Genomic DNA, 25092 nt, shown 5'->3' with positions numbered 1-25092 from the left:
ATAAATTCATTTGCCAGAATATGATTCCCGAAACATCGCGAGAATAAAAGAGCGTAATTCTTTTCGAGGCTACAGTTCAAACAACGAAACCAGTGCGAACCTTTAATTAGACAAAACGGAACAATGTCGATGTAAAGGTGACTTTACATTAAATAACCTGTTCATTGAACAGAGTTCATTGTACTGTATTAATTGGCCAGAAAATCTCGGGGTTTTCAATGAAGTTGAAAGAAAAATTTCATTACGTTCAATTCAACTTGATCGACAATAGGAAACTTTCGATTGCCTTTTAGTCGGCTATCTGTAATATTTATTAGACTATAATATAGACGCCATATCGAGGAACAAAATATCGCGCAAGAGCTTTCGGCCGATCTAATAAACAGAAAAATCATAGTTATCTGGATTCGACAGACGTTCTCGAAAGATTGACGCTCACTATTTTTCTAACGGAGACCGGAACGCAGTTGCGTTGTCGAGCCAGCTATTTTCGAGTATACACGGTGACAATATCCGCTAAAAATTGCTCGTTGTCGCGACGCTTAGGCGTATACGTGACCGAATGAACGACTCGGAGATCAGCGAGTGACACAGTACATTTTACCGGTTGTAAAACGTCACTCGACCGAGTCGGAGCAGACGTCGTCTAACATAGATCCCATCTGGATCACGCTGTTACCGATCTTGACGCAGAGAAAACACTTCTACGATGGACAAGATCTTTAATTCGAGGACACAGTGATTTAAACTCGAACGGACAAATCGCAGATTTGTTTTCTATCATTAGAACACGGTTGTGCCATTTTTCTTTTGGATCAGCGAAACTCGGAAATTCGGAGAATCAATTCGGAATATACTAAGCTTGGAGAATCATTTCAAGTCGCAATTTTAAATGGCCTCTTTTGTCTTCGCACTCGAGAGGTGACTCTCAGTCGCCACTTGATTCGATACGACAAAACTATGAAGTTGAATATTTACTATTTTAAATGAAACTTAGTATTGCAATGTGAAATATTTAAATAAAATAGCTTTGTTGCTTCATTTATCTTTGAATTATCGTTAAGTTAGTTTCAAACAGTGTCATTTTTATCTCATCAGAAAATGTTCAAGTATTTCTATTGAAAAACTTCCGAGTGCAAAGGGTTAATTTATCACACGAAATTGTGTTCAAATGCGAAATATTGTTTGGAATAAGTTCTGGCTGGTGATCAGAGCTATTCAGCAGGACGCAGCTTCCTCGAATACTCCCCCTCATCAATTCCGAACCCTTCGATACGCGAGAGAGGTCCACGAATGCGGGACAGATTTTTTCCATCGGTTTCTCGTCCCGTAGTGACAATCCAACTGACGGTTACCAATCGCGAATCCCTTGCGGCTGTGGAACCACGTTCCATAGGGAATGTGTTCGGCGACGGTTGTTGAACTGGAGATTTGATTGATCAAAGAGAAAAGAGGAGAGATACGCAAAGGATGTTGAAGTGAAACAGTTGCTTCCTTTGTCGAAGCTGCTCGGACTGTGCGGTAGCAGTTGGTTTTCGGAGGTATTGATTTGTGGTTGTTTGCCGCGGTAGGGAAAGTGATGAGAGATTTAGTAATTGATAGCAAAGTAGTCCAGCATTCAATTATATTGAATTTAGTCATTTTATATTTAAAACGAGCAGTTAAATTGACTTTTCGAAGTCCCTTTCTAGAAACTGAAAGAGTGCAGCTATCGAGACTTTAATTGTCTGAATAATTGCAAAAGGACAATTAAATTATGTATCGTAGCTCTAGATGGAAGGAATCATTTGCATGTTGCAGTATTTAGTAATTAGTTATTCTGACTAGAAAACGAGTCAGTCTGATCAGATAAGAACAGCTTCACTCGCACAAGAAAAATAGATTTCTCAGATCGTTCTGGTTCCCTTAATTAGCAACTGCTTGAATAATGCACCCTGCGGCGTCCTCTGTTACCCCGATGTTATTACAATTATCTACCTCTAATGTGAATAACAATGTCTCCGACATCGGTATTAAATTGGATACCCAGCAGGTTGAATCTGTAGATTCCCACGACTTCGCGAAAACCACCGGTAGTCGGGCTTAAAGCAAACGGCGCAACTTCTACTTCAAAGCTTACGCGAAACGGCGCGAGTTCTAATTTCAAAGTGTCCCCTATTTAGCTAATGTTCATGTAAATTTGTATTTTCATGCGTTCGCAGCCTTCCGGTTGCACGGTCGAATTATATGCTGCTGGGAAAGCGACTGCGGAGAACGCTGGACAAATAACATAATCACTCTCTTTGACTAGAAATTAAGCCACGCCTACTGTCAGCTGATTCCGTTAGTGGGGATGCAACAGCGACACTAATTAGCTCGACAAAGCACGATTATATTAGGTCATCACTAACGTCGTTTTCTTAACGTTAACTTCTAAGGTAAACGATTAACACTTATTCCTTTTAAACGTGGATCTACCGATAATCGTTGCGATCTTCACCCATTTTGCGAGGTAAAAAATGATCGGATGACGTGGTAACGGGGAAGTACAGTATCTTGCAGAACACAAAATGAAATAAATAATGAACGAATATATCAATTAACCCTTTGCACTCTGTAGGCTCCAATATTGCACCAGTTGTAATATTGAATATTTTAACGAATCAAAGAAACTACCCTAAAATTATTAGATTCTCCACACATCCAAATTTTGTACTGAGAGTGGAAAGAAAAGATTGAAGGAATATTGTAGCACTTTCCATTTTCATTGGAGGCACTATAAAAATTACCAGTTGCTGACAGATTGCAAAACTATCTGGAGTGCTAAGGGTTGAAAGAAAGAAAACTGCGACGAGTCTCCAATGGTCAATCAAACTTCACTTCTCTTGTTAGATGCATTGACCGACCAATGAAATTGCCGATGTTATAACAAGGTGAATTCAAGGGGATTTCCAAGGGGAGTATTCCTATTCCATAAAGATGAGAATTAAAGAAACATTTATTTCATTAGTCGGAGACTCTATAAAGCAAAAAAAAAGGAACAGAACACAGGGACCCCAACAGATTTCACTCGAAGGGGAGCACGATCTACGTCACGCCACCCTACAGGAATCAGCCACCCCTGCATCGATCGTAAATTTCCTTTAACTTTTACCAGCTATCTGTGTATCTGCGGCTCGCGGAAGGATTGAAATTCCGGAAGGGTGTCTCTCCGGGTTATATAGGCGTGTACACAGGGTGAGCAACTTGTGAGAGGTACAGTTACGAAGGGGATGAAAGGGTTGAAAGTATATGATAAGGGTTAGTAAAGGGAAATAAATTGAAAGTGTAACATCAGGGTTAGCAGGGAAATATATGTAGAAAATATTGAAAAAAATGATATTCAATGTTTTTTATTCAAGTCTTGTATGGAATGATTTTCGTTTTGGTCTACTGTATTCTTGAGAAGCACCCTGTATATACACGGAAGCTTCCATGGGGGTAAGATGAAAAATTAGATGGATCCCCGCGGAATAACACGGGAAACCTGTGGATCAGTTATCGCGCTTCCTTTCTTTACGAGATTCGTTGCTCCGGCAGCCGAATATCAGTAAACTTTTTCGGTATAAAGAACAAAGCGAAACTTCCGGCTATTATATTCGACTCGATTCCTCTGATATTGTTCTTACTTTGATGTTAAATCGAATGGAAGAAGCTTTAAAACTTGAAGGAAGGCTTCTCAATGAGAGCCATCGACGAGCATTTCTTTAATTAATCTTTTAACGGAGCTATATTTATGTCTGTAATCGTATTATCTGACATGAAGAATGTTCTTACGGGTAAGAGCATCCTAACGAGGGAAAGTATCTATTGTTACGTAAATGTTTTCTTGAAACGAAGCCAAGCTTTCTTCTCGTTGACTCGTAACTGTATTATATCTATTAATTAAACCGTGGATCTTTACGTAAGTTCAAAGTCTTAAGGATATAACGAAGGAAACGTCGCGATAGAAAATGGTTTTAATTAACAAACATTAGAAGAAAGCGTTTCGAATATTTTCCAGTTTTCCAATTACCCAGCTTTCCATTCTCCACTTTCCAATGTTCAAACTTTCCATTTCACGGTTTTCTACTTCCACAATGGATCCACAATTCGCAGCTCACTAATACAGCTCACTAACCCTTTACACTCGAGAGGTGACTCTCAGTCAATTGACTTCATGTAACAAAACGACAAAATGCTTTATATAATATCAAGTTTCCTACAATGCATCGATATGTAATTTATACGAAATATCTTCGTTTCTTAATTTACGTGTTTCCTCATTATCTCGAATACTGTCGTCTATCTGGTCGGAAAGCGTCGAACGTTCCCGGTGAAAAGAATCTTCCGAGTGCCAAGGGTTAAGCGCAAAAGTACGAGGTACAATGACGGTACATTAGGAAAGGGGATCTATCTATTATATCACGACTTCGAGTTAAACCGTCGGCGTCGAAAGCGCGAGGAGTTGTTTGCAGCGCAAACAGCTTCGCGGAGTAGCCGCGTTTTCTTTTCTCGCTTTCGGCGGCGTCCGGCGGGGCGTGTTTGCGCTCCGTCGGGACACGGTCCTCGAATTGTTTGTCGGGAAGCGGAATCGAAGGAAGCTACTATTATGAGCTTGCTACGACTGTTTCCTTTCCAGCGATTGGCGGTTTACGCCGCGGGAAAATGGAATGTAAATAGACGACGGTAATTGCCATCGGCGGGGAAGAAATGGGAAAAGGAAAAATTAACGACGTCGCTAATAGGATTAATGACTGGCCCCGAGCATGGCGATAGAGACTATGAACGATCCTCGTTAGGAGAGACAACGCTCGGTGACTAGAGGCTCTTCCAAAGCTGACGACCGAGATAACAATTATACGAGTTACTCGGAACGATCAAGTTTAGCTGAATTTTACGAACTGCTCGGTACAAACTAATTGCATTTAACGAATAGACCGTTGCATAAATTTTACTCGCATAACTCGATTAAAGTTAGAATTGGTAGAGTGCATAATGCAAATCAAGTGGATAGAGTTAGTAGATTAAGTATGTAAAATGTCGGTCACTCTTTGACCCTTTGAGATGAAACTTTCGTGTTTGGAAGACTAAGTCGCAAACGAAGGATTTAATTACTGTAACAGCAAGAAATCACTGCTTTCCTTTCGTTCTGTTGTTTAAGCAATCGATGTATAATTCAGCTTCGTCTGCTGAAGCTTTTCTATATTTCTATTGTCGAAGTTCAATCGGTTAACTCTGGGACACCCTGTATCCACTAACCGCTGGACCGTCTTGTCTCGTCGGAGACCCGACATATTCCACTTAAACTGGTCGATATGGAGGACGTAGCCGATGAAAAATGCCGCCAACCCGGTAACTTTCTTTTCAGTTCTTCGTCGTCTTATCTATCCGCGTGCAGCCGCGCCGAGGTACTTCATTTCCTTACGTAACACCGCAATTTGCTAGTCCAACTACGTGACACGTAGAGAGCGGTACGTTTTTAAAGTCCAATAAAGATTTCATGCGGCCACAGTGTTACTGGCCGCATCTCTTCCATGAAATTTCACTACTGTCACACGAATCACGCTTCCGAGGCAATGAATCCCTCGACAAACTTCCGATTCGCTTAACCTTCTACCTCGCTCGCATTAATCAACCATCAGACATCGAATATAAAAGCAATATATTCGAGCTATCGATAAAAAACACTTACAAATATAATTCCACGAGAAATATATCTATGATTCTACTACGTAGATCTTGTATCCTCTATGGAAAATTTATATATACAATTAGAAGCATTAATCAGATCACTCGTAAATTAAACTTAGAAATCACTCGTATAATATTAGAATCAATGGAGCAAATGTTATTCAAAATTCTCATTGTTTCCCAGTAGACCGCGTTTTACGTACACTCAAACGTTTAAGGACATAATTAGACGAATACAGTTACGATTGGAAAAGGTTTTCCCTATAAACACTATTAAAGGAACTATACGTGCTCTAAAATCTCCCGTAAATGCAGAAAAATCCGCGGTCTATTTATCATACGCCACGGAACCTCGTCGATTCTCTTTTATCTTCGATGCACGTTAGAAAAACTTGTCTGCGACATTGATTCGAGGCAGATGTAATAAACGTTTCGATCCTAACAGAGGTGGAACCGTGCAAAGTGTGGACAGAAGGTTCCGACGACGCCAAAATTGCGGCTTCGATCGACGGGCGCAGCTGTTGTTCTCAGGGAGCAACGTTTCCTTCGACGGATGGCGACCCGACGGGGCATAATCGCGACTCCAGTCGTTAGCGGTGCTTCTCGTAAAGGAGACAAACAGCAGATGCCGCTAACAAGGCGCGAAACGTCCACGGGAGAGATAAAAAGGTAACGAAATGAGTGCTCGCGTCGTTCAATCGCGAGCGACGAGTGAAAATGGTCCACCTTCACGTTTCCAATCGCGATCGATATTTTGTTTCGTGAAATTTCATGATCTTTTATAAAATTCCTTTATTCTGTTAACACGTTGAATGCCGTCGGGTCACCGGTGACCCTCAACCAAATCGAATCACTAGAATTCACTGAATTGAACGGGGATTATTTGAGAACTTCTATATAAATAGTATTAGTGCAGTGACATTCAACGAGATAAACGTGCAATAACAATAACAGTTCAATTCAATAATGTTATATCTTGTCTTATTCCGTGTATTTTGCTCCGTGAAGGCGTGCGGCATTCGACGCGTTGAAAAGTTCTATTTTTACGAAACAGTCGAAAATTCGGTCTGACTATAAAAGGTCCATATTGTCGGCCACGTTGATGGAAAACAATGCTGCCGGCGGAGAGTTAAAAATACGATCGTCACGGGTAAATCGAGTTCACCGGTTTAACCTTAACTGTTCATAAATCGGGATAAACGCGGTGACTTCTATTAGCCGGTTCAAAAATAAAATGGTCTCCCTGGGATTAGTATCGATAGACGCTATCGCTTTTCTTTCCCTTTTTCTTCTATGAACTGGATAATTCGTTTCAATCGAGACTCGGGAAGTGTATTACGATCTGTGTAATGTAATATTTTGCTAAGAACAGCAGAACAGTTCGTGTTCGATTGATTTCCCCGAAATCTATCCGAAATGTCGGCGAATATTTTCAAGTTATCGCGCCATTAATGTACGATAATTAATTTTAAGCGTTGATTTATGGAACCGTTTCTCTTTTATACTCGCTCTCTGTCGCCTATTTTCGAGACTCACCTTAGAATATATCGCCTATTAATTATTATTTAGCGAACGTTAAGGACCCACGAATCGTAGAGCGGAGAGGTGACATTTACAGTGGGCATTTCATAGAACAGATACTTAGATACGTTTGATCATCTATTTTAACGTTAAAAGTCTCGCGAGCTACACGGACAGCTTTTTTTCCAGACGAGCAGTAAAACTAGCGAGAGTTCTTCACCGCGTTTCATTGCAATCCTAAATCACTCGGGCGACGAAAATATATATTTTCGTCAGACAGCTCGCGCATCCGCGAACAATAAATTTCTAGCCAGCGACACGGTGCTCGTCGATCGAGGTAACTATGATTTATACTCCCTAGCGAAACGCGTTACCTCGCATTTTTAATTCTAAAGAGATTTTCAATACTGAAATGCAGTATTCAATAATAATAACGAACCACGATAAATCTCCATTACGCGATATTAACCTTCGCACTCTGATATCCTCTCTAACAAGACATTCTAAACGTAATATTAACCCTTTGAACTCTGCAGGCTCCAATATTACCAAGAATAATATTAAAACTTAATATATTAAAACTTCAAGAGAAACCCTGGAAAAAATAACAAAATTTCATCGTAACATTCATTTTTCTATCGAAGAAATTGAAATTGAATCGAGTTTTCTCCCACCTTCCCCTAAATGTATCAATGAAATGAATATTCACGAAATTTCTATTTAATCGTAAGACTGCGCTCCAGTCGTTTGTCATTTAAATAATTCAATTATTCATTACAGGGTCCCGTCCCATTCATGAAAGTTCGATGTCCCCGGCATGCCAGCGTTCACCCTCAAAGGGTTAATGAAACGGAGCGTCTTGCGAGCTAACTGGAAGGGCTCGGGCGTCAGGGAACGGCGTATCCAAGGAAGTTCGTATCTGATTAGAAATCCTTTTTGCGCTCGATCGGAGAGGACCGAGCGGGAGCTCGTTGGCCACGCGAGCGCGGGAAACTTCTACGAGCCGTCTGTCTCGATTTAGCGGTCGGGCTCACGGAAAACTCGACGTCTCGTGTTCCAGTGGCACGGTCGAAAGTCGTAAAAGCTCTGACGCTAGCCCCGGGGATCGTGTTTTATTTTGCCGCGGGATTCCCGTGTCCTGGAACTGGTTTAACCATCCACTTGCGCGACTCTGTTCAATGACTATGGTACGCGTAAAAATTTTAATGGCCCGGTTCATTGGAACATAAAGGTTGGATCATTATTCCGGGTAGAACGATGCAGACGCGGCGAAGACGATTCGGTGGACACGAACGTCCTTAACGTTGAATTCGATGTTGGATTCAACTTCTCCGAGAGGTTAAAAATCGATTGAAAATTTGATGATTCGATGATTATTTAGTTTTACGAACTGTCCGACGCTTGGACTCGAGTTTCGTCGGTTCTCGAGCGTAGGAAACTGGCGAGTCACAATAGCGTTATGTGAGAAGAGCTTTAATAAAGAGTAATGAGGAGTAATTAGGAACACTTCGAGTGCGCGGGAGGATCGAATCGAGCTTCCTTTGATCTATAGACCCGAAAGCTCTACTTTCCTCCGGGTAATTACCATTATTCCTTCGACACAGGTGTCGATAATCAGATTACTTCGGAGCTTGCTACTATCAAGTTAAAAATTACTAAATGCAGTGGAACTGGAAGACCGATGAGTTTGAAATTTCGCTTGAAGATTAACTCACAACTGATCAGTGGATATCCGTAGAATAATTGTTTCAACGAAAGCTATCGTTCCTTCGCGAGTTCTATCGAAATAAACAGTGTGCACCGATAACATCGAAATGAAACCTGATTTACATCCTTATTGACAGTTATCACCGGATCAACCCTCTAAAATTTTATTCCACCGGCTGAAACTGTCCATAAAAATCACCGCGACGCCTCAGGTAGCGAGCACCCAATAAGATTCAACGCGATCTGCTCGAATAAACATTTCGTTCGAAGTGTCCTGTACATTGTTAGCGGTAATACGCATTGTCGATCGTGACGTTCCTCGCGGCGGAGTGCAGCAGGGGGAGCGGCGGCGATAAAATCGAAATTTTACGACGTCAATAATCGCGGTTGTTCGGGTCGCAGCGGTGCTGTTTAACGGCGGTTTAACTGGTGTTCATCAGCCAACCGGCCTGTTAACAAAATGAAATTGCCCCGTCGAACTGCGCTCTGGTGAACGACCTATCGCCGATCCCATCTCTGGACAAATAAATTCAAAGTTTCCGATTGGAAAATAGTTACAGCTATACGAACGTTTTGTGACTCTAATAAACGACAAAAGAGGATTCCTTGATTCTTTTATATTTTAATAGCTTCTCTAATGACTGGTCAGTATAATATCGAACATTTTAAGTAGAGAACTTATACGGTTCCAGTAGTTGAAACATAGAACTGACAATTATATAATACGATATAAAAGTGTTAATAGAATCTCGTTAGCGTCCCAAATGTCAGAATTCATTATTTTCCCGAAACTCTTCGAAAACACCAATCATTTCCTCAATCTCTGAACCGCAACGCTATCAGAAATTCCATTCACTAAAATCCGTGGCTTCGCTGAGTCTTATCAATGTATCTTATCAATCTTTATCAATGTACAATCTCGACTACTAATAATTCGCCCGCGAAACCTTATCAAACACGAAATACGGAGGACCACGAATAAAAGAAAATCGTCGAGAGCTCTCCAACTTGCACGCAATTCAATTTTTTCAATTACACCGGGCGATCAACGGGTCGAGCTCGCTAATAAGAAACCAACGAAGTCCCGCGAGCGGAAAGAAGCGAACCCGTAAGATGTTGGAATACAGATGACTTGATTAACGGAAACGTGCCCTGGTAAGCAAGCCCGCGATGAACACAAGTGGAACGCGAGGAATGCCGGAGGGGGTTCGAGAAATAGTCCATGGCGGAGGGTCGGGGGCGGCGAGTTAAGGCGAACAGTACGCGCCTCATAAAACCCAGACACCTAAACGCTATTCCCATCGCCGCTTCCCCCGAACTGCAACCCTCTAACCTCTAGCATTCAACCACTAACTCCGACCCTCTTGCAGCGATCTTCACCGTTCTCGCTGCATGATCCCTGCGTCAACCACTTCTCCCTCTCTTTCTCTTTCTTCCTTTCGCTTGCTCTCTCTTCCTCTGCATACTTTAACGCCAACCCTCTCGCAGCGATGTTCACTGTTCGCTGCATGATCCCTGGTCGATCATTTCTCTCTGTTTCTTTCACTTTCTCTCTTCTCTGTATATTCCAACCCCAACCCTCTTGCAGCGATCTTCACCGTTCGCTGCATGAACCCTGTGTCAATAATTTCTCTCTTCTCCCCTCTCTTTCTTTCACTTTCTCTCTTTTCCTCTGCAAACCCTAAATCCAACCCTCTTGCAGCGATCTTCGCTGCATGATCCTTGGCCAATAATGTCGCTCCTTTTCTCTTTTTCTTTCTCTTTCTCTGCATACTCTAACCCCAACCTCTTGCATCGATCTTGACCGTTCGCTGCATGATCCCTGTGTCAACCACTTCTCTCTCTTTCTTTCACTTCCTTTCTTCTCCTTTGTATATTCTAACCCCAACCCTCTTGCAGCGATCTTCACTGTTCGCTGCATGATCCCTGCGTCAATCATTTCTCTCTCCTTTTCTCCCTTTTCCCCTGTCCTTCTTTCGTCCTCTTCCCCTGCATACGTTCGACCATTGCGTCAGCTTTCAACGGGAAACTGACCGCAGACTCGGCGAAAAAAAGAGGAGTATAATATCGTGTTTTCGTCGAGCCGAACATGACGGGGGTGGGACATCGATCGTCGAATATTTTTTTCGGCTCGATTCGGCACGTTTCGACCGGGAATTCCCTGCATTTCTGTTTCTATTCGAAGCTAATGGTTTTTGCAAGTGAAAATATGCGCTTTCGGCTTGATGGTTTCGTAGCGAGGGAGTTTATGGAGATTCCAATTCCACGGGATGTTTTATGACGTTCAAAACTCGATGAAATTCTGGTTTCTCCGCGGACGGTACAGGCGGATTGGAAATAAAATAAAATTCTATCAGTTTTGTGAACTATTTATTCCTTTCTAGTTTTTTAGTTAGACTCTCGTGCACTGCGAGCGAATCGCGGTTCGCGGTATAATCGATTATTGTCCGTGTGAACTACGGTAAACGAACACAGTGGATGTGCACATTGTGTCTCCTGCAGAGTATAAAATAATTGAAATACTTCCAAGCTGGAACATCTACAATATGTAACTACTACCTATTCAATGAACGTCAAGCTTCGATTCTACAGAATCAATATATATTATCGAAGTAAACAGACACAACTAAAGAGATCCGAAGAGACCTCCAAACATTTTCACTCGACCGTTACTCGGCGTCGGCGTTACAACGGAATAAACTTCAAACACGAAAAACACCTCGAGAAATACACGGATCGCCCGTTCAATCGATTAAATTTCATTTCCTCGCGCCGATCGCTTGTTCCCAAAGATTCCGGCGAAGTGAAAAGAGTACACGACTCCGAGCTATCATTTAATTCCAGGAAACTTCGGCAGAATTCCTACTTATAACCTCCAGGAAACTTCGCGCGAGAGGTTATCAGTCGCCCAAGGGAAGAGAGGAGCAGCGGCGAGAGCACGTCGGAGGAGTCGCTGAGTAATTCCACTTCGAACAATACTTTCATTCTGTTGCAAAATATCGGGGCAGATGGGTTTCCCGTTTATTCTCCGGAGCACCGGAAAGTTGGCCGAACTGCGCGTCGAGCGCGCCGGATAAGGGAAGCTTCGCGGAAAGAAAAGAAACGAGACCGCGGGATGTATATTTATCAAACTTTTCGTGTCTGTCCCGAAAGCAGCTCGCCCCCGAAACAAGAAAAAGGACTAACAGGAGCAACAGGAACGTACACCTGACGGAAAAAGGTGGGCGGAGAGCGTAAATCAGACCGAAAATTCCCGGACATCGCTGCGGCCGTGCGGGAATAACGGTGCTAATAAATTAAAGATTTCTCGCGTTGCGAAAGAAGTATCTCCAGCGGTAGCTCGCACGGGGGTGCCTGGAACTTCCGCTGGAGAAATATTAAGTTCTGCTTCCATTCGCTGGGAACGTGGGAGAGAGTGTCGGGACGGGATGCGCGGATCGTTCTTGCGCCGATCTCGATTACGTTCCGCGTAATGTGGATCAGTAACCTTAAGTTCCCATTTCAGACTGCGAATAGGCGGATTATGAGGCTGAAGCTTCGCGACTGATTAAATTTTATGGTTTACTCGGGGAGATGTACCGTTTGTACGGGGAGAATTACGATTTCGTAAGGGTTGTATCGTTTGTCGCGTATGAAGCGAGTCGCTGAGAATGCGGTCGAGTCGATTTTTCCAAGTCGGACAGTTCTTTTTATAGCTTCTGAATATATTGTGTAATAATTCCAGAAGCCGAAACATTGATTCTTTCAATTTCCGTGGTAATTTAATTGAACGAAGCATTTCGCTTAATTTCTACGTTCGAGTATCAACTGCTCGGCACGATAGATCACTGCGAACACCTGCAGTCTGCTGACAACGAAAATATCCCAGAATATAATCGCGTTCGCGTGCAATTATCTATCAAGCGCGTCGCGGAGATCCATCCTACGGGAGACCGAGGGTTTCCCCTAGCTCTCGGAAGCCGACGATTTCGCTTCCGGTCGTTATTATAGCTCAAAGGTGAGCCTGGCGCTGCAAGCCGGGCAGAATATTCAGGTAATAAGGAGATCATGAAGTTCGGTGCGTTAAAGAGCCCCATCGCATCGGCGGGGAACGTTGCTCACGTGTTCGCCGAGAATCTCCTTAAGGCCGTCCCACGAGAGGCGTCCGAGGATTGTCTTTCACCGACGAACGGATCTCTCGTCGCGTGGAATTTATGGTCGTCTAATATGACAGCGACTGTAGAGGCCTGGTTAAGAGGGCAGAGTGTAGAATTCCATCGCGACGGAATTGCGATCGCGTCAGTGTGCACATGGCTTTAAAATCGAACGTCGCGCTGGACCAGGATTTTTCGGAGTTTTAGCCGCCGCGACAGTAAATCAGGTTCACTGAATTTATAGGAAATTTGGATGGTTGTAAATGTATCAATGTTCAGTTGAATTCACGTGGCTATTGAAATAGAGAAATTGTAGCGATTTTAATTATATCTGCGATTAGACGAGCGATCGATAGTAAATTACCTTGGAAAGTTATAGGGTTTACGGTTTCGAAAATTCTAGCGTTCAACGTAGTAGCTTCTAATCATAGTTTGCGAATTTAAAGCTTGCAGAATTGTAGCTTATAATAGTTTCAAAGATTCTAGCTTTCAAGTTCATAGTTCGGAAATCTACAGTTTCCAAAACTCTGTATTAGTCGAAGAATGCAATTATCTTTGAAACCCGATGTCTCGTCGTGTAGAAATAATTTGGTTTATATAACCGAGGGACAGGTACCACTTCCCGTTCGAAGCTCATGATTTATCCAGCAGCTCTGGCTGTGATATGAACGTCCGGGGCGAGACACGTAAAATACCGTTCAAAATATCTGCGTTGCGCAACGCATTAGAAATTGCCTTTTCACACGACATGCACTTCGCTATGACGGTAACAACGAGATGGAGCAGAAAAGTGGAACACATTCTACCGGTCGTAACATCGGAGGTGCTGTTTTAAAAATATTGCATGACGCAACGCGAGCGAATCCTGCGGGTTCTACGCAGAACCCGGAAACTTTCCTCCCTATTCTTTATTCATCCCTTATTGCCACTTCTCAGGCTGGATTGGCACAGTATCTTGCTTCGCGATTCATCTCGTAACTATCTTTGCACCAATTATATTCTACCTTTAGTGATCTTCTAATAGAACAGACGATATTCGTCGTAATTATTCGTTTGCGTTGAGTTCGATGTGCACAGAAGCAAAATGGTACTTTCTGCGATCGTTGGATACCGCAGAGAATGTGCAACGAGCAGTAAGCTACGCAAATATTTGTTCTCTGCTTTCGTAGAATCCTTAATACAAGACACACAGTTCTGTTTAACACCTGTCCTCATAAGTCACCTCAGGAGATTGCGAGTCTGCGTGAAGTTCCGCGGCTTATTTACGACCGGCCAAATTGTTTCGGAAGATTTCGCTGTGCGCGTTGCTGTGACAGTATTATTGCTTACCGGTAAATCTCCGGGAAGAATCGTACTCCGTTCTTAACAAACAATCAAGCTCAGTTAATAAGAATCGAGCCATCGTCTACACTAAGTTTGTCTTATGAACTACTGATTCGGAGAATACTTCGTTGCAGAAATAGTTCCAATTTAAACGATTCAATTCTCTTCAGTTTGCGAACTTTGCGAAGCTTATATTACGGCTTTAGAGACTGTCGATCCGGTTGTCCGGTCGACAACAGCGTATTTCGCGAATTTCACGCGTCCTTCTATGGCCTAGGTCTTTAGCTCGCGGGAGCTTTAAAAGTTTAACGGGTCATCCGACAGCAATGCAAGCTGAAATTCCCTTAGAGATGAGAGTAACCGTTGTCACGGCAGCGTAATTAATTACGACCTCCCCTGGACGAGCCGCGGTGCTTTAAAAACCCATTGCCGACTTGCGGACCGTGCTTTTCGCGCAATCACGCGTATAAATCCGGTAAAGGAGAGAAACGACTCGCAGACTTCGTATTTTCCGTTGATCAACTCGGCCTCTGAAAGTCGTAAAAAATGACGGAACCGGAGGCGTTCGGCGTTCCATTAATTAAATTTCGTTGTGGAATCTAATACGACCGTGGGCGGACGGAAAATTCAAATGTCGCTCGTCAAGCGAATGCGAGGGTTGACGACAGCAGCGTCAAAGCTTCTGCAATTTTTCCCTACATTGCTCGAATCGCGTGGAAATCTTGTACAATTATCGCATCGCCGCGATGCGTCCAATCAACGAGACAATTTTCTTGAAACTTCGCTGTTGCTCTGCACGCGTGCTTCGTTTGAAGAATAATTGACGGATAGTTGAGCTTCTGCGAGCGTATTTAAGCCGCTTGTGGCGAGAATTCGCTGACAAAACAGGGCAATTGAACGTGAACAGAAATTAAGGAATAACATTCGCATATAAATAGTGCCGAGGGTGGTTCGGTGGATCGTTACCTCGGCTGCAGAGAATAAAGTTAATCAGAGTTGACATTGAGCTTCCACAATCAACAATAATATTGTCCGAACGCAAAGAATTCCGTAAGCTGTTGATTGATCGACAATGAGGGTGTAATTCCGCTTCCAATCATTCGCAATTCTACCATCGCGATCGAATTAATCTACGATGAAGTACGAACGATCCTCAGACTATCGAAATCAGTTTCAATCCATCCACTACCGTCAACTTCGAAAGTTAAATACACATTTGGCTCTCTCGGAAGCCGATGTTAAGTCGATGAAACAACCATTGAGAAAATTCATGTTCCTTAAGCTATCTTTCCTGTCCTAGAAAAAGACGAAGAAACCAGTGCATCCTTCACCAATTACAAAGAATGTCATCTATCCCATTGAAACTGAGAAAAATCAGAAAGTATCAAGAAGTCGACACTGGCTTCTGCGCGACTCGTTTAACACGATTTAATATACATTTCAGAAACGTTTACTTCCTAGTTCATTCAGTCTGGCCAGCCCAAGGAACATAAAAGTGATTTCACCGTACATTAAACTCAAAAACGATCTGATTTACGGGCCAACGATAATCCGAGAGCGCGGATAAGTTACGAGCGGCGAATAAACCCGTTCGTCTCAGTCCGCGGCTTAAAGACACCATCCATTTCGAAGAGCGTCTAACAGAAGCTCACGCAACAAATAAAAATCCCGGACGGAATCCTTACGCTCTGTCGCCGAATATCCAGCGGCGAGCTTCCGCGCGGCTCTCGCGCAATTCCTCCGAGTGGCCGGTTTTGCGCGGCACCGACGATAACAAGATAAGGAGAAGCTCCCGCGATAGAATTTGGCGTGTCACGAGGTCACGGGACCTCCGCCGCCGTGTTTCTCCGCGAACGGTAAAACGCTTTCGAACGGTTACACTTTCTTGGACGCCGTCCAGGCAACGAGACCGCGACACCGGATATACGCGACGCGGTGTCAGATCGAAATTAAAACCGGCATAGATTCTCCGCTATCCACTCGAACGGAATGCGAGCGCGATTGAAGTGGCTAACCGAGTCCGCCGCCAGATCGCCGGGACGGCGCACTCAAAGCGAATTAACCCCTTGCAGGCGAAGATTTTTTACCAGTCGATTTACGAACGTGACGGATATTGGACTTCGCGGCGGTCGTTTCGTCGGAGATTAGGTCGACTTTGATTGACGCGCTACGCGAATACGTAATTCTTTCTTCTTGGAATTGCAATTTCTCAGATTAAGTTGTAAGAACATAGATATAGGTTATTCATTTGAAATTAGTGATATGATATTTGTCTTTGAAGGATTAGTCGATGAATCGGTGGATGGTCCTCTTAATCTGTAGCCTGAACGTTCGACGAGTATTTTCGTCGCTACAGCGTCGATCTGCGAGATCGCTATCGATGTTATGCATCTCAATGAATGTGGTGTCTGTTGTATTTATACCGGTCATTATGAACCGTAAATATTAAACTGATTATAGGTGCATCGGTTACTAGTCGGGGACGATTAATCGCCCACACCGTGCGACTACGGCGGGCCGGTGGAAATTAAATCGAGGACAAAGCGAATATCGATTTGCCTGGGCAAAATAGATAGATGATAAAGGCACTCGTAGATTAGAGTTTGTTTGGAGGAACGCGGAACTATGCTCTAATCGTTTAGATGTAGTTTTATGAAATGAGCTTTCTAAAAGCCTTTCAATTCAGTTTTATGTCACTTCCATTATGTTTGAGGCAACTCAATTTAATAATGAATGTGTATATATTGTCGACAAGATATTGTAGATAGACCTCGGTAGCATTTCAGTTACCAATGCAACGATAATAATTACTTAGGTAAAATAATTAGTTCTGTAGTTTCGATATTTTAAAATTCAATTAACTTACAAGTATTAACTTCTGAACGACTCAAGCAATACGCACTATTACAACGAAATATCCACTCCCTTCCAACTTCAACATTGGCAACAATATCTTTGTTCCCGGATAAAAACAGTCTCCCGTTAACAATCGGAAATCCTGGCGTCAACAAGGGAAAAGAGAGAATCAGCCGAAGGTCCTTCGATTCCGAGCCGATATTTGCAACGTTTTTCAAGTAAACAACTATGTTATTTGCCTGTGCAACGTCGCTTAGATAAACACTCGATATCGGCTGAGTTAAAGTATCGATTAAGAGAAAAAAACGGTATCGTTCGTCACCGTTTCCAGCGAGCCGAATGGCCCGATCGTGGAGCATTACAGAACCATGGCATGCAACGAGAGGGCTCACTTCGTTCACCGCACTAGTTGGACTGCGACTTCCTATTGGTAATTTAAGACGTGTCGCTGCAATTTATCAATCAAAACTCGCAGAGAGCGTCTGGGTGATTGCTCGTCTGTGCGAACGGGTGACGGAGAACGCGTGTAAACAACGGAAACCCTGTGTGTACAGGCTATCATGATAATTTTGGCGCAGTCTGTTCAGTAGTGTGACTTTATCAAAGACAATTACACTGTAAACGATCAACAATTTAAATAACTTTCTAAGAACTCGAAGAATGCATGAAGTTTCAAATTATTTACATATCAGTTTGCGCGTTACTGAATTGATTTCCTTAGTAACTTCCCAGAGAAGCATAGATTGTTTAATAATTGTAACAAACGAAATCAGGAACCGGTCATTTTGACTCATCCGGTGAGTCTAGTGTTAATGAAAACTCATGAGAGAATGAGTGAGAGAATGGAATATTTTGCTTATTAGATCTTATTTTCAAGAAAATAGTCCTTTCCGTTGGGTATAATGTAGTTGTCTTTCCTGCTGAGAAATTAGTAATAAAAGGGATTAAAATTTGTGTAACATTAGTTGAGAAGAGACATTAAAAAGGCAAGGTGTTAACGCTAGATGTACGGGCATTTATTCTACACGTTGTTCTCCAAATAATGTGTCAAGGATAGAGAATTATAATGTCATCAAAATCAACTTAAACCGTTACCAAATGATGTTTAAAGCATTCGATATCCATCAAAGAGCTCCGTAAATCTAGCGTTAATACTGCGCATTATCTAAAGAGATTAAACATTCGCTTTTCCGAGGCCTGGAGTGTTTTTATGGTAAAATCCATTCCAGTCTGGATTACTCTGTACAGAAAGGCATGCAACGTGATTTCAGGTGTCGTGACTCACACATGTGTTCCCCGAGCGGCCATACTTGTGGACCGGAGTTGACCTCGACGAGGACGGTGGGGGTGCATATCAGAAGGACGCAGAGGTCGGCCACGCTCAGATTCACCAGGAAGATGTTCGTGCTGTTCCGCATGTCCTTAGCCCGGAATACGACCAACGGTACCTGAAGACGTGAAAAATCGTCCGCGTTATGATGGTCAACCTTGCTGCGCGGAGAAGATCCGATTTCAAGAGAAGTTGCGGCTCTTTATTCTTAATTCGCAGTCGCAACAGCCGACGCGGTTAATTGTCTCTTGGGAAAACTGGGAAATTCGTGGGCCACGTAATAGAAGCGTGTAGAAGAGGCGTAGAAATGTATTGAGACGTTTTAACAATATTATATAACAGTAATATGTTATTTAAATTGGAAGATTGTTCAATGATCACATAATAAATCTTGGTACTTCTAGGTGGCAATTCAGAATTATCAATTTTAATATTTTTAATATATTCGTGATATTCATAGTACTACTAGTTGCAATTAGAGACAATTTTGTAACACGTAGAACTATATTTTTCAGAGATTTTTAAGAAAGATATTTAGAAAAGATGGGATAGATAAATAGATGGATACACGAGTAGATAAATTAGAGGAAGACTTTCAAATTGATTATTACGGATGATTGGTACAGTTATTAATTGTTATCGATTACAGGGCTCACCATAAGATTCCCTATTATGCCAAGCACCATCACTATAATGCAGACGACCATGGAGGTCGTGCGAATGTAAGCGGGCAGCATGTAGAGCACCGTGGTCGCATTTTCGGACTCGATCACTGGAACAAAAGCATTTTCCACCATTTATTTCATTGCCCCCGCGCGCTTCGGACGATAAAAACAAAGCAGTGATTTATTTCTGCCAACCTCGGCCCCGTTAAAACCGTGTACGGAGTGAAAAAAAAAGGAGCGCGCGAACGCCGTTATGCCCATTGATTAATCGCGAATGTTTCCCATTAACGCCAACGGTGCAAGAAATATTATCGATTTTATGGGTTTCACAGGGAAATGGGCACGGCCTGCACAGTGTAACGCGAACCTTTGCAAAACAGGACCTCAATGAAACTAGCGTAACCGATACCACCCCGTGCACCGTACGGGCGGAACGTTATTTTCCGGAAACGCGTTGTTCCGCCCGAACGGAACAATTGGTCCTATTCGAGTATATGCACGATCGAATACAATTCGGCAATTCATTGACTCGCTTTACCCCGCGTCGTGCAGTCGATAAGATAAAAAAGAGAAGCATATCAAATTCCGATTCAATATTGCAGTGGAAACATACGGGGCCGAGCGTGGGCAGTGTTCAATCCTACTATGGTCTTTGGTTCATTCATAAAACTCTGACGTCATCGGAACAGTAGCAACACGTATACTACCAAGAATTCACTTTTTCTCTTCTCAGGTTGGAGAAATAGTAATCATTAAGCGCTTCTCAAATATAAAAACATCTTTGAGAAAGTAAGGATTTTAATATATCGAAGACAAAAACTTCAGAGAGAAACAATGGCGCTATGGAAACATGTGTTAAGATTTAATATTAGAACTACCGTATCAGCTGAATTAAATGCTCGGTAGTTCCAGTGTTGACAAGACTACAAAGCCGCAATATTGAGAATGAAAACGTTCCGTACTTTATCAAATTAATCTGAAGGTAGCCGCGGATGGTCATTCGTCAAACGAATCCAATATCTTGCTTCGCTCTACACCGCTAAAGAGTACCGATGCAATTATCTCTAAAAAGGCAGCATCCCAAGATTGAAAACCGAAACAACACAACAACAATTGCGCAAACAAACGATCCACCGTGCTCCATCAAATGAATTTCGTCAGGTGAATCGAATACTGTTTATTTCTCATTAACCCCTTGCCTTACAATAACTTGTCAGACACGCAGTGTAGACTTTAAACGGCATCGAACAACCATGAACGTTACTCGATCCCTTTCAATTCAAATTTAATATTATTCTTCTATCATCAATTATTATACTTTGAAGCAAATTTTAGATCTGTTCTTTTTTAACCCATTGCCCATTTAACCGTTTGCAGCAATGCGTTAACGAATTATTAATTACAAGACAGTTGTATCGACCATAGTTGAGAAATAATCCTAAGACAAGGGGTTAAGAGGGTGGCGAACGCGTTCGCGCGGGAACTCGCCATTGCACTCGAGAGGCATCTTTCAGTCGCCATTTGACCCATGAAACTGATAAAATTTAGAATTCAATATTAAATTTCCATATAACGCATCAACACATGGAACATCGAAATAAAATAGTTCTGTTACTTAATTTATGCAGGGTGTTTCTTTACGTTAGTCGTAAAACGTACCATTGATATTTCATCAGAAAGCAATGAATATTCATTGAGAAAAATATTCTCGAGTGCAAAGGGTTAAACCCCGAAACGTGGCGTCACGTCGACACGTACCGGCCAGAGGATCGTGGGCATCGTTTCCGATGACGGTCGCGTAGAACGAAGAATTCAATTCGAGCGGGACACTGGACACCGTGGACAACATTTTCGCCCCTTGGATGGCGGGCGGTCAGGGATCCTCGTTCCCCGATCCCGTATCCCGGCTCTCTATTGCAAACTGGCTGCTCCGTATCAATTGTCCATCTTGTCCCCTTTAACCCGTTGCGCTGGAATGCCTCCGGCCGACCTGTAGCCTGGCCTAGACCGGTTCACGCGGTTCGAGCACTCGCGAGTCAGTTTTCCCGATCAACGACCGCTCGATTCAATGTTTTCTCGGTGGACGTCCGCTTTCCCGGCTCTCGACGCGTTTACATGTTTAACCGCGAGCACTCGGCTACCTTTCGGCCACTCTCACGAGCGCTGGGCTTTACGTGGGCAGCTTCAAGTTCGAGTCGACGCGGATTCGCAACGTTTCGGACACGTTCGCGATTGGTTCACGGGGAAAATCCATTGGGAACGGTGAACCGGAACCTGCGAGACCGGTCCCGGATACTTTCAACTTAGGGTCAACGTCGACAGCGTGGGCTATCGATGACGCCGCCGTGTTTAGGGACATTATCAACCGATCTTCTCGGTTCCGAGGGGCGTCCAGTCGCTGACGAGGGTGGCGGCTACATCCGAACCGGTAATTAGTCCACCCACGGCTCCAGGGTAATTCAGTTCGACGCGTCGGGTCGTTTCTTGATCTTTTCGCGGGATTTGCCGGCGAGCTCTTGACGAGTCAGTGTCTTGGGTGGCTAGCTAGTCTGGAGGCAAGGGTTGTATATGTGTTTTATGTTAGCTTTGCGTCTCCTTTGACCTTTGGAGATAAAGGGTTTGCTGTGACTATGAGAATGATGTATGGCATCGGTGAAAATGGCGTTTATCGTTTGTTGGTGGCTCTGGGGGTGGGAGTTAAGGGTTGGTCAGTGGACTTCTAGGCAGATTCGAGTGGTTATGGGATAATTTTAAAATGAAAAATTCTAATTTTTCATTTGATCTTGCTTACTGCAGGATTTAATGTAAATAGGTTCAAATGAAGTACGAAGCTTCGTTTGAATTTGAACTTTGAATATTTTTGTATACTATGAGGTCACGGGGATTTGAATTTGGAAGGTTCGTTACGCTCGGGAAAGCCCCTTTTGTTTCCACGGTTGGAATCGTTAAGGGTATTGTGCATTGCGACCTAACTTCCGAACTGGTTTTTTAAGAATTGCAAGACTTGAAGTGAAAACAGTCGGAAATCATTCTTCCTGCAATTTCTACATTTACTTTTAATTAGTATTATCGCTCGACGGGAATTCTGTTTCCTTTCAATTCCCGTGAATTAGTCTGCAATATTATTTATAACCGTTTCAATGAAAATTCGAGTGTTTCCTTCCGTTGCGCATTAATCGAGCATTATTATTTACACGTGGCGAGGAATGTTAATTAATTGAGTGGCCCGTGCGCGTCGGAATCAATGGGTGACCAATCCTCTCTCGCCGTTCGCTGCGAACGATTAAACGCGCGAACGAAAATTGAAACATAACCTATATAACGGTAAAAATAGCGGCGCGCTTTCAATTCACCGGCGAATCGGTTCTTATTACGGTGGTTGGTACCGGAGATAAATATTTTTATCCTGCCTCCTTTGTACGGCCTATCCCCCCGTCTATCACTCATAAACGCCGTATGTGGGTCGCGGCACCTCAAGTATTTACCTTGGCACGGCCGGTTAACACCAATTAACTCCTGTCTTATCGAAATCTATTCGAAACCTAATTCCGCCTCGTTCCGGACGATCGTGCGCCGTCAACGAGTTTATGAATTGTGCTCGTCGAACGACCTGCCTCAACCGCCTCGGCATTACCAATTTTCATTTCTAGAAATAGAACCTTGTCTGACTTCCACTTTCATCGAGCGTTCACGCAAGCACCATGTAATTACTATACACGCTTGTCTACACAAATTTCACTAAGAATTCGACAGAGATAATAAAAGTAATTATTCGTTTAGTATAAATAATCTTTCAAGAATCAAATGTCAGACGTGAAATGATCATTTCTAGTAGTTTGTTTCAATTTGTACGATACTTAACGCCTAAACGACCAATTAATATCCAACACTAACGAAACAATCACGCCATAATGGATCTTGGAATCCGGCTGATCGTTTGCAAACGGCTGTTTATTAAATACCACCATTAGCCGTTGATTGATCGGCTAACGCGAACGAAACGCTTACCTCTTCGTTAATTATTCTACGATTAATTGCGTCTACACCATACCCTGCCACTATTCCCTCGAACCGCTTGTTAGTAACCATTACACGGTTTTCCATTGTTTCGTCGAAAGACTGACCGTTAAGTGACTTCGATTTATCGAATAGTGGTAGTCGCACCGTTTCGAGGTTACTTTCAGACCGAAAAAGTAAACATCGATATGTGTCGATATTCGAGTGAGACGCAGTGTGCAGTGGGCTTCGTCAGCGTCGTTTACCATGCAGGTGTAGTGCCAGTAATCTTTTCCACGTTCCACGCGACATTAAGCGAATACCGATCGTTCGATTCCTTCATCGTCCCGCGACGTAATCGTCGAAATTTCGCACCGGATTTTTCGTACATTCCTGCGCCGTATTCGTCCTCCGACAGTGACCATAAATCGTGCAGTCTTCGCGAGAGGAACGAAGGCTTACAAGACCGGGCCGTGACATAACCTCCAGCGGCCCATTATGTGTCCTGTCAGTCGTCAGCGAAACTTCACAACCACGCGCCGTGAGTGTATTTTATTATTCACACTGGTACATTCACAGGAACGTATTCAGAAATTTCCTAAGTATCTCAAACGAAAGGAAGATCGACCTTCGAAACGGACAGGTTCACTGTTTGCACGATGACCGTTAGGTGATTTCGTTTACCGCGTTCACACACCGCGACGCGGAAAATTGAAATTGTAACGGTTACAAGTGACACGTGACGGTGGACTGACCAAATTTCCGGAAGAACGACAACCGTGGCGATCAAATAGTGCCGGTGAACTGAATGAAGATCGCTCAGCCCGCCACGATTCTCGAACGCGCCGCCCTGCACGGCGCATGCGTGCTCCTTTTTTTTCCCTCCACCTACGATCCCTTCGCACGCTCGTGCCCCGATAACAATGTTTTTAATTTCATTTCTGTCGTAGCGGTAACCTTGGCCGTAAAAGTTAGCGCCGGTTGCTAATTTGAAACATTCAATTTTTCCTCGTTCGTCCGCCTTATTTTCCCTCATTCCCTCGACTTCATCTTGCCTATTCCGTATTTGCGATCTGCAAATTGAAATCGCGTGCGGCGTCCGCCATATGTAAAATGGCTAACAAAATGGGGGATCTTAACGAGATCGGGAACGTAATGTGGAACGTTCTTTGTAGGAAAGGTCGATGAATTTTCATCGCGAATGACAATGAATTTGTATTTAAAATGACGAGGAAGTGATTTATTAGAAGCAAAGTCGAGACATTGAATTTCTCGTTTGTTTGGATTTTCAACTGCGAAACTATTTGTTCGGTTGTTGCAACTAGGAGGAACTCACGGATTCAAGTGTTTTAGAGTTTTTTCAGATTGGTTAGACATTTTAGCAATTTAGGGATTGGAAGTTTCCGTGTTCACTGGTTATTCGACTGGATTCGTGAAAGAAAGGTCGGATTGATTTCAGACGGTCGGGAGTCTGACAAAAAATATTTCGATATCACGGTACGCGACATTGGAACGGCGAGATAGAGAAGAGAGGATTTTATAAACGATGTTTATGTGCGCAGCTGATGTGCGCTGCCGCGATTGAAAGAGTCCCGTTGAATTTTATCGAAATGGCGGAAAAGATTGGACGTTGAAACTTCGACTCTTGCCGTTCTAATAAATCCGTCGGAGGCTGCGTCTCGGAAAAGAAAACGAACGGAGTTTGTTTTAAATTTTATACCCGCTTTGTTTCGCATTTGGCAATCATCCTTATCTCCATAAAGCGTATAAGTTTGTTTCTACGGTTTATAGTTCCATTCTTTCTTCTCGTATAAATCCGTTGCCTTGAATCCATACGAAAGTCTCCTATCTAGAGCAATTGCTTTTTATC

General features: G+C 43.1%; 1 protein-coding gene across 3 annotated transcripts in view; it reads right to left on the bottom strand.

The window, feature by feature from the left end:
* Window positions 1-24015, bottom strand: part of ETHR (ecdysis triggering hormone receptor) — a 60359-nt gene extending 36344 nt beyond the window's left edge. For all 3 annotated transcript variants that reach the window (XM_031972354.2, XM_031972353.2, XM_031972355.2), the window contains exons 1-4: window positions 23489-24015; window positions 20985-21408; window positions 19218-19333; window positions 18517-18679 (exon numbers count right to left, since the gene is read on the bottom strand). In XM_031972354.2, the coding sequence (XP_031828214.1) occupies window positions 18517-18679; window positions 19218-19333; window positions 20985-21075 (370 nt within the window). In that variant the 5' untranslated portion in view covers window positions 21076-21408; window positions 23489-24015. The remainder of the gene's footprint in view (window positions 1-18516; window positions 18680-19217; window positions 19334-20984; window positions 21409-23488) is intronic.
* Between the last annotated feature and the right edge of the window lie 1077 nt (window positions 24016-25092).

Source organism: Nomia melanderi, chromosome 7 (genome assembly GCF_051020985.1).
Source record: "Nomia melanderi isolate GNS246 chromosome 7, iyNomMela1, whole genome shotgun sequence".
NCBI lineage: Eukaryota > Metazoa > Arthropoda > Insecta > Hymenoptera > Halictidae > Nomia > Nomia melanderi.
This window is presented reverse-complemented; position numbering and strand designations above follow the sequence as displayed.